The following is a 13,838-nucleotide window of genomic DNA, read 5'->3' as shown; positions in this document are numbered from 1 at the left end:
ATAAGCTTTTCCTGCTAGAGGGCAGCTTCAAGTGCATCATGTATTTTAGACAATCGCCTGAAATAGAGCTGCAACTGCTGATTACATACCCAAAAATATTCGATTAATTAGAATGTAAATTCTCAGAAACCACCAATTTCTTTCGCATTTTTGCTTGAAAAAGATGAATGAATTATCAAAATTGTGCCTGATTCATTTTCTTTTGATCTATAATCCAATTACTGTTGCAGCTAGGCATGGGATGATAACCGTGTGCAAGGTATACCGCGATTTGAAAAAGCCACGATAACCGAAACCTCCAAATTTTCTGTTATACCGTTCCTAAGGTATGAGCTGTTTATAGTCTGGTCAAAGACAGGAAGTGCTGGTCAGAGACAGGAAGTGCTGGTCAAAGACAGGAAGTGCTGGTCAAAGACAGGAAGTGCTGGTCAGAAATCCCTCAGGTGGTGCAGCTGCAGCGTAGAGTATCACAACCCCTCACACTGTCATTACAGATTCAGGTTAAATTAACATGTCTGTCTTTATTTTTCTTCCTTTTTGCAACATTTTAGAGCTGGAATCACAATACTGCGAAACCGTGATATTTTTGCTTATGGTTATCATACCGCCAGAATCTCATACTGGCCCATGCCTAGTTGCAGCTCTAACCCTAAAGCAGTAGTACCAGTGGAATTCAAACCACCAACACTGAGCATGAGTATGTTGTGGTGTTTCCAAAACACGCTGAGACATTTACAGTAGGAGGATATCAGTCAGAGTTCAGGACATAGAAAAGATACAGTACGAGTACACAGAGGCCATTCTGCAATAGGAATGCACTGTAGTACCTTGTTGTATCATTATATAACGATATGAGGTCATGTAAAAAAAAGTGTCACTGATGTGCAGAGGACAGAAATACAACAGGTTTACAGGATGTCAAACTCATTTTCATTCAATGGCCACATACAGACCAATTTGATCTGATGTGGGCCGGATCATTAAAAGGAAGGAAGGAAGGAAGGAAGGAAGGAAGGAAAAGAAGACGGATGAAAGAAGAAAGGAAGGAAGGAAGTAGGAAAAGAAGACAGGACTGAAATATGGAAGAAAGGAAGGACAGACAGAAGGAAAAGAAGACAGGAAGGAAGGAAGGAAGGGAGGGAGGGAGGAGGGAGGGAGGAAAGAAGGAAGGGAGGGAGGGAGGGAGAAAGGAAAAGAGGAAGGAAGGAAAACAGGACAAAGAAGGGAGGAAGGAAGGAAAGAAAGAAAGAAGGGAGGGAGGAAAGAAACAGAGAAGGAGGGAGGGAGGAAGGAAGGAAGGAAGGAAGGAAGGAAGGAAAGTGGGCCGGAGTGGACCCCTTGGCGGGCCAGTTCTGGCCCACGGGCCGCATGTTTGACAACCCTGCCCTAGAGGATTCAGACACCAACATAATGTATAAAATAGAGCAATCAAATTAAAAGTGAAAGAAGAGCAGAGCAGCAAGAGGGAAATAAAGGAGGTCTTAAAAGTGACCAACTCTAGTGAGATTGTTGCTGAGTCGGCATTATTTTATTTACAAAACATAAGTCATGCACAGAATAGATGGAGGGATAAAGAAAACAGACATGCAGCAGTAATCAGCACAGACACACTCACAACTGAAACAAATGCAACAAATTGTGTAATAAAAATGCTCTTTCATGCTTCGTCATCAGACCCAGGAAGTGCAGAAGGCCATGGATGAGAAGAAGTTCGAAGAGGCGGTGAGACTGCGTGGCAGGTACGATTTTTAATTCTTTTATATTTCTGAATATCTACAACTGAGATTCACACAAGCCTACAAACAAGTTTAACCCTCCTGTTGTCCTCGAAGGAAGGAAGGAAGGGAAGAAGGAGGGAGGAAGGGAGGAAGAAAGGAGGGAAGGGAGGAAGGATGGAGGAAATAAGGAAGGAAGGAGGGAGGGAGGGAAGGAGGGAGGAAAGAAGGAAGGAAAGGAGGGAGGGAGAAAGGAAGGAAGGAAGGAAGGAAGGAAAGGAAAGGAAAGGAGGGAGGAAAGGAAAGAAGGAAGGAAGGAAGGTAGGAGGGAGGAAGAAGGAAGAAAGAAGGGAGGGAGGGAGGGAGGAAGGAAGGAAGGAAGGAAATTAAAGGAAAGGAGGGAGGAAAGGAAAGAAGGCAGGGAGGAAGGAAAGGAAGGAAGGACGGAGGAAATAAGGAAGGAAGGAAGGTAGGAGGGGGGGAGGGATGGAGAAAGGAAAAGAAGAAGGGAGGAAGGAAGGAAGGACAGGAGGAAAGAGTGAGGAAGGAAAGAAAGAGAGAAGGCGGGAGGAAGAACAGAAGGAGGGAAGGAAGAAAGGAAGGAACAGTCAAAACAGACGGGGTCAATTTGACCCGGGAGGACAACAGGAAGGTTAAAAGCTTCTGTGCTAACAGCTCGCCCCAGTTTAACTGTATTGATCTTTAATTGACTCTAAAAGCTGAAACAGAGCTGTGACATCGATGTGTGGACTTTCATCATCATTTAACTTTTTTTTTCTTTCTTTTATATCCATCTGTCATCTGCAGGAGCTTTGAAAACAACCTGACCACCTACAGACTCCTCTCCTACCGGAAACCAGACTCCGAACTCCCAAATGTAAGTACCTTTAAAAACTTAATAACAGCAACAACATATTCAAATATCATCAAATCAATAAATCAACGTTATAATTCTTCTAAATGTGTTTTCCCACCGGCAGCGACTCTCTGACATTTGTACGTTAGCATATATACTAAGGTACTTCCTGGTCAGGTGTATTATATATATATATGTGTGTGTGTGTGTGTGTGTGTGTGTGTGTGTGTGTGTGTGTGTGTGTGTGTGTGTGTGTGTGTGTGTGCTGCGGTCTTTTTGTGACACTAACTAGAGTCTGTTTTTTTTTTTTTTTTGTGACTGTCTCTGTTCTCTGAGGGAGAGGAGGAGGCGGGGGATGAAGAGCAGTTTGATGTATGTGATGAGTAGAAAGAGGCTAATCAGCTGATCGGCTTCTGAAGCTTCTGCAGACGTAGTTCACAGAGCAGATGAGCTTTTTTTTTTTTTGGGCAACTAGTTTAGACTTCTGTCATCTGTTGATCCCTTTACTTCTCGACTTTAACTTTTAAATTGTCTCACTTTGAAGAAATATAATATCAAAATTAAGGGTTTTTTGAAAAATGCCACCAGGACCTCGCTTTAAGAGTTTTCTAACATTCTTATTTTCCTTTTAGGACATATTTAAATTTTTCTTCCATCTTTCCTTCCTTCCTCCTCCCTTGCTCCCTCCTTCCTCCCTCCTTCTCTCTTTCTTTCCTTCCTTCCTCCCTCCTTCTCTCTTTCTTTCCTCCCTTCTTTCTTTCCTTCCTCCCATCCTCCCATCCTCTCTTCCTCTGTCCTTTTTTCCTTCCTTCCTCTTTTCCTTTCTCCCTCCCTATCTTTAACCTTTGTGTCATCCTCCCGGGTCAAATTGACCCCGTCTGTTTGGACCGTTCCTTCCTTCCTTCCTCCCTCCTTCTCTCTTTCTTTCCTTCCTTCCTTCCTTCCTTCCTCCCTCCTTCTCTCTTTCTTTCCTCCCTTCTTTCTTCCTTTCCTTCCTTCCTTCCTTCCTTCCTTCCTTCCTTCCTTCCTCCCTTCTTTCCTCCCTTTCTTTCTTCCTTCCTTCCTTCCATCCATCCTTCCTTTCTCCCTTACTTCTTTCCTTTCCTCCATTCCTTCCTCCCTCTTTTCCTTCCTTCCTTCCTTCCATCCATCCTTCCTTCCTTCCTTCCTTTCTCCCTTACTTCTTACCTTTCCTCCATTCCTTCCTCCCTCTTTTCCTCCCTCTTTTCCTTCCCCCTTCCCTTCCTCTTTTCTCCCTCCCTCTTATTTTCCTTTTAGGACATATTTAAATTTTTTACAGAGACATAATGTTAACCTCCAGTCTGTTTCTACGGTAACACAGTGCCACAAAATGACAGTGTCAGTGCTCTTTATGTGTCGCTCTGTCTTATCATTGCTTACTTCTTCATGGCTCTGCTTAGAAGTAGAAGCGTAGATGCATTATTAGTGCTGCAGTGAAAGTCTTCCACCAGCGCCGCTGTCAAGGACAATCACGGCATCAGCTGTGATCTGCTTCAAATGGATGTGAAGTAGCTCCTCCTTACAGTTTAACGTCATGTCTGTGGAGATCATGGCTGAAAGTGTCTTTGCTCGTTCGTAACTCAAACTGGACAGGCACCGTGCTTCCTCTGTTAGGAACAGTCAGCGGCTGCAGAAACTGAAGATCTAGATGCAGGTTGAGTTCACAGGTCTCATTCAGTGAAGCTGTAAATACAACCGAATCAGAAGCGGGTGTATCGTTAAGTAGATTTAAACATACAAGGAATTTACAATTATTAAACTATGTGAGAAGGGATGCTACAGGTTCTACAGGTGAGATGAGGTAATCTTCAATCAATCAATCTTTATTTGTATAGCGCCAAATCACAACAGAGTAATCTCAAGGCACTTTCCACATAGAGCAGCTTCTAAACCGAACTCTTCAGGTTTTAACTTTAAAGAGACCCAACATTCCCACATGAGCAACAGTGGCAAGAAAAAACTCCCTTTTAACAGGAAGAACCCTCAGAACCAGACTCAGAGTGGGAGAACATCTGCCTCGACCGGTTGGGGTTGAGAGGAGAGAGAGGAAGGGTAGAGGAGAGAGAGGAAGGAGAGGAGAGAGAGGAAGGAGAGGAGAGAGAGGAAGGAGAGGAGAGAGAGGAAGGAGAGGAGAGAGAGAGGAAGGATAGAGGAGAGAGAAAGGAAGGATAGAGGAGAGAGAGGAAGGAGAGAAAGGAAGGATAGAGGAGAGAAGCACAATGAAAATCAACAATGAAGCTAGAAGGTCCGGGACTGGAATCTGTCATCCGGACGTCTACAGGCCCAGATTACCTGTGAGACCAGAAAGCACAGACAACTCCGGGGAAGAAGTTTAGCTTATTGAATGCATTAATAGTACATGAATGTTAATGGATATAGATGGATGGATAGAGAGAGGGAGGGAGGAGGAGAGAGGAGCTCAGTGCATCATGGGAGTCCCCCGGCAGTCTAAGCCTATAGCAGCATAAGCTAAGAGCCCTAAGAGCCCTGACGATAAACTTTATCAAAAAGGAAAGTTTTAAGCCTACTCTTAAATGTAGAGAGGGTGTCTGCCCCCCGGACCAAATCTGGAAGATGGTTCCACAGGAGAGGAGCCTGATAGCTGAAGGCTCTGCCTCCTGTTCTACTTTTAGAGATACTAGGAACCACAAGTAGTCCTGCATGCTGGGAGCGCAGTGTTCTGGTAGGTACATAAGGTACTATCAGCTCTTTAAGATATGATGGGGCCTGACCATTAAGAGCTTTGAAGGTGAGGAGGAGGATTTTGAATTTACGGGAAGCCCATGAAGTGAAGGTAAGGCAAGGCAGCTTTATTTATATAGCACATTTTATACTCAATATGCTTTACATTAAAAAAAAACATTTGACAGTAACTTACTGGAAGCATAAAAACATACAATTAAAAAAACAAAAGAAAAAAAAGGAGTAAATGGCATATGTTCTACAAATATAAGATTATTAGTATTATGTGTAGTGTCCATGGGAGGGGGATAGAGTCTGAGTCAGTGGGGGTCCCGATCCTTGTTGATGAAGCCGACTCTAGACAGGAAGAAGCTGTTGTTGTGGTGTGAGGTTTTGGTCTTGACAAACACTTAAAACCTCTTGCTGGAGGGACTTGTTTCAAAAGTTTATGGGTACGCAGGTGGTCGAGTGGTTAGAGCGCATGCCATATATGCAGCTGACCCCGGTTCGAATCCTGGTTGGAGGTCCTTTGCTGCATGTTACCCCCCCCCTCTCTCTCCCTCCCATGTTTCCTGTTGGTCTACTGATAGATAAAGGTGTCTATGGTAACAAAATCTTTAAAAGAAAAAAAAGTTTATGTCTGGGGTAGGAGGGGTCGACCATGATCTGATGGAGCTGTAGAAGTGCACCATCATTGACTTCAGTTGCTGCAGGAAGTTGGGGTTGAAAGTTGCTGTACGCCCGCAGTGCATCGTGTCGACAAACTCTGGAGGTCACAGCACACAGTTGACCGACTGATTCAAGTCCGAAAAGCACGAAAAACACTGGAAAGATTACATCCGACTGTGGAAATCTTCAGTGGAAGTTGCTGCTTCGTTGCATCTTGTAGCAGCATGTAGCTTTTTTTGCATGCGAGGTAATCTTTGCCTGCCGCTGTCCTGCTCTGAGGCAAAGCCCGGCTCCTCTACAGTTAACGAGACATGGATGGTACTATGAGGCGGTGGAGATGATCAGCTGTCCTGACGGGCATGAAGAACTATTATTTCTCACAGTTATTATAATACTAGGGCTGTCAAACGATGAATTTTTTTAATCGAGATTAATCGCAGAATTTCCATAGTTAATCGCGATTAATCGCGTTTTGAATTGCATGTTTAAAATCCTGTTATTTTACATTTGAAGGCAGTTTTAAGCCCTTAATGTAAAGCATTTCTTACCAGAGTGTCTTAACTGGGAATCAATCACGGCTCTGCTGCGACTCCCACACTCCAAAATGGTCCTTTGGTGGAGCTGAGGCTGGCTTGGCTGCACCTGGGTGTTTAGCGTGGAGGTGCTAACTCAAACTCCACGTACTCCGGTGGTAGTTAAACTCCGTTTGACACAGGTTGCATTTTACTTTTGACTTGTCAACTGAAGCGTCTGGAAGTGTTTTAAAGTTAAACAAGCCGTTCAAAAGTCCAGTAGCTCTCTTACTTTCCATCAGCGCGGTAGGTTTACTGCAGGAGGCCACTTCAAAGCATAGCGCTACAGCTAGAGGAGCCGTCTACGGGGGAGTAGAAGGGACAAAAAGGCTTGCAACATTAAAATGAGATTTTAAAAAATTAACACGTTATGGATTGCATTAATCTAATCGTGATTAACGTGTTAACGCTGACAGCCCTAAATAATACTGTTGATAAAAAAATGGAAGGATACACAGCTGAAAATAGTTTCTCTTCTTCATGCCTCAGGAAACACTGCTCCTCTTCATCGCTGATATACCATCTCATTCAAACCTGGCTTCATACATGCTCTGACTGTACGTTGGATTTTATGCCTGAAGTGTGAAGATGTTTTAAAATGTAACAAAGCTTGGGGATGTTGTAACAGACAGCAAGAGTATGATATATATATGTGTGACTTTGTGTTTTCTGTCATCCTCAGAGCACCTTCAACGTGGCGGTGTTGAACGTCGGGGCACCTGCAGCAGGTATGAACGCCGCTGTGCGTTCTGCAGTCAGAGTGGGAATCACTGAGGGCCACAAAATGTTTGCGGTCAGCGACGGCTTCGAGGGATTCTACAAGGGACAGGTAAGAGTGACACTGATGCACAGTAGATTTGACCATGAGAGCATAATTCTCTGCAGATTCATAGTTTTAGGAAAAGGTTTTGTCTTCTAAACCAGGCGGGAAATCAGGAGTGAGTAGATAGAAGTGAAGAGAGAGAAGAAACCCTCTGGATTTTCTAACTTTCTTGTCAGTCTTATAAGGGAATTCTACAAAATAAAGTTTCTTTTATCATGAAGGCTAACTAGGGTTGCAAAGGGGTGGAAAATTTCTGGTATATTTATATGGGAATTATGGGAATTTATAGGAGTTTATGGCAATTGGGGGTAATTTAGTGGAAAGGTATCATATCTAAGCAAAAATAATTGTTTAGTTATAAGCAAAATAATACAATTAAAACAGATTTATTTATAAGTTGAACATGATCAAGTTGAACAATCAAACAGAACAAAAACATGAACGTAGATTTAAATATTACTCAAAAATGAACTTCGTGCAGTCCACAGGCTCAAAAGTCTGGCTTCAAGTTGTGTGCTCTGGGCTCAAAAGTGTGGTCCAGAATTGTAGAAATCATCTGTGCATGTGACGGAGGAATGCACAGTGCATGTAGGGGGTGTGGCCTCAGTATGCACAGTACATGTAGGGGGCATGACCTCACTATGCACAGTGCATGTAGGGGGCGTGGCCTCAGTATGCACAGTGCGTGTAGGGGGCGTGGCCTCCGTATGCACAGTGCATAATGCATAGTGCAAATAGCCCATAAATAAGATTACACATGTTGCAGTTAATGTTTGTTTCCTGTCAGTAAACTCTGCAGAATGGCATTCCTAAACGAGCGACAACAAAAGCTTAATGACGACACAGGTCTGGTCTTGTAGAGTACGAAGGTCTTGAGAAATTTATTTGACTTAAATAAACATTACGTCACGCTGAGTAAACGTTCAGTTCTCACATTACTGAAGAATGAGCAGCTTTATATTCACCTGAACTTCACACCACAGCAGAGTAAACATTTAACCTTCCTGTCGTCCTCCCGGGTCAAACTGACCCCGTCTGTTTGGACTGTTCCTTCCTTCCTCCCTTCTTTCCTTCCGTCTGTCCTTCCTTCTCTCTTTCTTTCCTCCCTTCTTTCTTTCCTTCCTTCCTCCTTTCCTCTGTCCTTTTTTCCTTTCTTCCTCTTTTCCTTTCTCCCTCATTTACTTTCTCCCTTATTTACTCCATCCTTCCTTCCTTTCCTTTCTCCCTCCTTTCCTTCCTTCTTCCTTCCTCCCTCCCTCCCTCCTTCCTCCCTCCCTTCCTCCCTTACTCTGTCCTTTTTTCCTTCCTTCCTCTTTTCCTTTCTCCCTCCCTCCCTCATTCCTTCTTTCCTCCCTCCCTCCCTCCTACCTTCCTTCCTTTCCTTCCTTCTTCCTTCCTCCTTTCCTTCCTTCCTTCTTCCTCCCTTCCTCTTTTCTCCCTCCCTCCCTCCCTCCCTCCCTCCCTCCCTCCCTCCCTCCTACCTTCCTTCCTTATTTACTCCATCCTTCCTTCCTTTCCTTTCTCCCTCCTAACTTCCTTCCTTCCTTATCTACTCCATCCTTCCTTCCTTTCCTTTCTCCCTTACTTCTTTCCTTTCTTCCATTCCTTCCTCCCTCCTTTCCTTCCTTCCTTCTTCCTCCCTTCCTCTTTTCTCCCTCCCTCCCTCCCTCCCTCCCTCCCTCCCTCCCTCCCTTCCTCCCTCCCTCCTTCTTTTCTCCCTACTTCTTTCTTTTCCTCCATTCCTTCCTTATTTACTCCATCCTTCCGTCCTTTCCTTTCTCCCTTACTTCTTTCCATTCCTCCATTCCTTCCTCCTTCCTTTCCTTCCTTCCTTCTTCCTCCCTTCCTCTTTTCTCCCTCCCTCCCTCCTACCTTCCTTCCTTCCTTATTTCCTCCGTCCTTCCTTCCTTTCCTTTCCTTTCTCCCTTCCTTCTTCCTTCCTCCCTTCCTTCTTTCTCCCTCCTTTCCTTCCTTCTTCCTCCCTTCCTTCCTTAACTCGAGGACAACAAGAGGGTTAAAACATGATTTTTTTTCTCTCCCTTGCTGCACCTCTCTATCATTTCTGGCATTTACTACATCTGTCGTCAGCTCTACACTTGTATTTTATCTATAAAGCTGACTAGTAGCAGCCACTGCTGAGAGCTAAAGTAAACCCAGAGGTGAGCAGCAATTCCTTGGAGGTCATAATGACTTTCCTGAGCAGTGGCACGGAGCAGGAAGTGCCGGTTGCAGTCACACTCCTCCTCCCTCTCTCTCTCTCTCTCTCTCGCTCTCTCTCCCTCTCTCTCTCTCTCTCCCCCTCTCTCTCTCCCTCTCTCTCTGTCTGTCTCTCTCTCTCTCTCTCTCCGTCCCTCCCTCCCTCTCTCTCTCTCTCTCTCTCTCTCTCTCTCTCTCTCTCTCTCTCTCTCTCTCTCTCTCCCTCCCTCTCCCCTCTCTCTCTCCCTCTCCCCCTCTCTCTCTCTCTCTCTCTCTCTCTGCTTCACTCGGCAACAGCGATAAGAATGAGTGTGTCCAGATAAACAATGCTGCTTACTGTAAGCCAATTACTCCGCTCCCAAACTAACTACACCAACTCACTCCCTCACGTGCTTCCGTCTAGGTCGTACTCTGCTGATTGCATGCAAGCCTTTCCTCAGATGAACACACACACACACACACACACACACACACACACACACACACATGTTGCACACAGCTGCAGAGAGGGTGGCAGCGGATTAGACGTGATTGAAGAGTGAAGCCGTGATCCCTGGATAAAACCTATAATAAGTGGGACAGTGATTATAATGAAGAGCTACACATGTACAGTAACAGTAACAACAGCATGATGACGAGGATGGATACAAGATAAGAGAGAGAGAGAGAGAGAGAGAGAGAGAGAGAGAGGATGAGATGCTAACATGTGTCACTCTTTCTGCTGGAGGTGATTTCAATTGTCCAGATTCTGAGATTTTAACCCTCATCCGAGTATAATGGAGTTTATTTATAGAGCTCAAAGCATTGAAACATTATATTTAAATAATTGAGCAGTAACGTCTCTTTTTAAGACACAGTCTGCCCTATTAATCCATATAATATATATGATAAGTATAAGCATAGGTTGTTCACGGTCAGTCTGAGTAATTTAGGAAAAATCTGAATAATTGTGATTAACCTTGAATAATATTAAATGTGATATACATGTGGATTTAACTATAATGTTATTTAACTATTCACTTATTTCCTCAGTTGTGTCTCAGTTGTGTGCTAGATGATGCAATAAGTAAAAACAGCATATAAAGTCAAAAAAAGAGGAAAATGTGATCAAGCAGTGCACTGAAACAGTAAACTTCACTGGGAATGTAATAATTATGATAACTATAAATACAAAAATGCCAAAAAAAAGATTTTAAAGAAAAGGGATCAAATATATATAAAATGCTGTCTTGCAGTAACGTCTCTTTTTAAGACACAGTTTGCCTATCAGTCTATATAATATATACGATAAGTATATAGTTACCTAGAGACTATTTCTTTGGTAGAAAGTAGTTCCACAATACTGTTGATAGTTTGTTATTGACATAGGAATTATACTTATAGTGAAATATCACCTAAAAACAGATTATTAATATAATTGTAAAAACAGCATATAAAGTCCAAAAAAAGAGGAAAATATGAAAAGTTACGACACTGTATGTTTTGTTTTTTTTAAATCATATCAAGCATTGCACTTCATTCGCAATGTGATAATTATAAATAACTATAAATAAATAAAAATAATAAAAAAGATCAAATATATAAAAAATGCTGTCTTAATAACTTTAAAACATACCAATGTGACCTGATTGTATCACTTGAAAAGGAAATATTGAAGTTCAGTACTTGCAAGGTAAAGAAAGGAGAGTAAAGTCCAGAAAATGAAGGGACATATGAATAGTAATTATATTTTTATGTGTTTTGTTTTTTTAAATCAGATCAAGGAGATTAAATGGGGAGACGTAGGCGGTTGGACCGGCCAGGGAGGATCCCTGCTAGGGACCAAAAGGTGAGTTACTGCAGTCACAAATATATAACACAGTGAGGATGAGTTAAGTTACCTTTATGAATCTTTTGTCTCTGCAGTTTGTATTTGTTTAGTTTTAGACCTGAGATTTCTGTCATTCAAGCTTCAAAGTTCATCTTCAGAGGAAAATTTGGGATTTTGGAAAAAATGGACGCTGCTTTTCTTTGTTTAACCAACAAATGTTGTATGTTGTTAAGCATTAAATAAATTGTTCTTAAGAAGCATTAGAGATATTTTATTACATGCCAACCTCTGGAAATATAATCTAGTCTACATTACTTTGAATTCTTTATGACTTCCACTTCATCCTCAGCTAATTTAAGTCATCTGAAAAAAAGAAAACTTGCATTAACTTTGCATTTCAATCATTAACCTGCAGTATAATTTAGAAATTCAACATTGTGTGGTTGTTCATGGCTAGTCTGAGTAATTTAGTCAGAATTATTTTGTTAACCGTACAGTACCGTACCGTCCTCTTCTGCTTATCCGGGGTCGGGTCGCGGGGGCAGCAGCCTAAGCAGGGAAGCCCAGACTTCCCTCTCCCCAGCCACTTCGTCCAGCTCTTCCAGGGGGACCCCGAGGCGTTCCCAGGCCAGCCGAGAGACATAGTCTCTCCAGCGTGTCCTGGGTCTTCCCCGGGGTTTCCTACCGGTGGGACGGGCCCTGAACACCTCACCAGGGAGGCGTCTGGGAGGCATCCAGACTGGATGCCCGAGCCACCTCATCTGGCTCCTCTCGACGTGGAGGAGCAGCGGGTCTACTCCGAGCTCCCTCCGGATAACTGAGCTTCTCACCCTATCTCTAAGGGAGAGCCCAGCCACCCTACGGAGGAAGCTCATTTTGGCCGCTTGTACCCGCGATCTTGTTCTTTCGGTCACTGATAACCTTATATAATATTAAATGTGATATACTATTATTAAACTATTCCCTTATTCCCTCATGTGTGTGCTAGGACTCTTCCAGGCAAACATCTGGATAAGATCGCTGAGCAGATGAGGATCCATAACATCAACGCTCTGCTCGTCATCGGTGGATTCGAGGTAACGTCACTTTGCCTCATTCAATATTTTATAATAATTTCATAATATTTTATCTCTCTGAACATGTTTTATCACCAACAGCTAACAATTCTTATTATTCTGACTTTTGTCCTCATTTCAATAAGCTACTGATAATTATATAAAAGAGTAATCAGAAAAGATAAATGTGAATTAATGTCATAGTTTAGATTTATTTTAGCTGTTTGCTCATTTATTGATTCCCTGTGTTGTTTAACATTGACTTCATTTCATTCTCACTGATTCTTGTCTTGTATAACATTTCAATTTACAAAAACATGTGCTGTCTAAAAATACAATTAAGACACATTTAAATGTTATAGGCTCTCTCCTTGGTTATCATTTTACGGTCGAGCTGCAAAGCCAAATCTTAATATGATGATTTGAATTTAAATAAAAACAAAAACTAGAGCAAGTTTCTCATATTTGGAAACTCTCCCTAAGTCGTTTGTGTTATTCGACAGACTAAACCAGGGGTGTCAAACATGCGGCCCGTGGGCCAGAACCGGCCCGCCGAGGGGTCTAAGGCGGCCCACTTTCCTTCCTGTCTTTTTTTCCCTTCCTTCCTTCCTTCCTTCCTTCCTTCCTTCCTTCCTTCCTTCCTTTGTTTCTTTCTTCTTTTCCTTCTTTCCTTTCTTCCTCCCACCCTGTCTTCCTTCCTTTCTTTCTTTTTTCTTTTTTTCTTTCTTCCTTCCTCCCACCCTTCCTTCCTTTCTTTCTTTCTTTCTTTCTTCCTTCTTTTGTTCCTTCCTTCCTTCCTTCCTTCCTCCCACCCTTTCTTCCTTCCTTCCTTTCTTTCTTCCTTCCTTTCTTTCTTCCTTCCTCCCACCCTTTCTTTCTTCCTTCCTTCCTTCCTTCCTTCCATCTGTCCTTCCTTTCCTTCCTTCCTTCCATCTGTCCTTCCTTTCCTTCCTTTCCTTCCTTCCTTCATTCCTGCCTACTTCCTTCCTTCCTTCCTTCCTACCTTCCTTCCTGCCTTCCTTCCTCTCACAATTTCTTCCTTCCTTCCATCTGTCCTTCCTTCCTTCCTTCCTTCCTTCCTTCCTTCCTTCCTTCCTTCCTTCCTTCCTTCCTTCCCTCCTTCCCTCCATCTTTTTAATGGACCGGCCCACATGAGATCAAATTGGACTGTATGTGGCCCTTGAATGAAGATGAGTTTGACACCCCTGGACTAAACTAAAATAAAATAAAATGTAAAATACTATAAATAACAATAAAATAGATTCATAAAATAATAAATTAAATTAATTAATTATAAATTAAAAGTGATGTTATTTTTCAAAAAGCGTTTTTTGACTTTAGCAGCTTGACCAGGAAATGAACTCGTCCCCATCCTCGTGTCTCTGTGTGTGGAGCGACATCGTCTACTTCCTGTGTTTCACACTGTCCGCTGTGACCGG

General features: G+C 42.8%; 1 protein-coding gene across 2 annotated transcripts in view; it reads left to right on the top strand.

The window, feature by feature from the left end:
• LOC128369482 (ATP-dependent 6-phosphofructokinase, platelet type-like) overlaps positions 1–13,838 on the top strand; it is a 59,175-nt gene that overhangs the window by 29,623 nt on the left and 15,714 nt on the right. For both annotated transcript variants that reach the window (XM_053330530.1, XM_053330531.1), the window contains exons 11-15: positions 1,675–1,739; positions 2,523–2,592; positions 7,198–7,344; positions 11,292–11,362; positions 12,333–12,420. In XM_053330530.1, the coding sequence (XP_053186505.1) occupies positions 1,675–1,739; positions 2,523–2,592; positions 7,198–7,344; positions 11,292–11,362; positions 12,333–12,420 (441 nt within the window). The remainder of the gene's footprint in view (positions 1–1,674; positions 1,740–2,522; positions 2,593–7,197; positions 7,345–11,291; positions 11,363–12,332; positions 12,421–13,838) is intronic.

This window comes from Scomber japonicus, chromosome 12 (genome assembly GCF_027409825.1).
Source record: "Scomber japonicus isolate fScoJap1 chromosome 12, fScoJap1.pri, whole genome shotgun sequence".
Lineage (NCBI taxonomy): Eukaryota > Metazoa > Chordata > Actinopteri > Scombriformes > Scombridae > Scomber > Scomber japonicus.
Note: the sequence above shows the minus strand (reverse complement) of the source record. Positions and strands in the feature narration are given on the sequence as shown.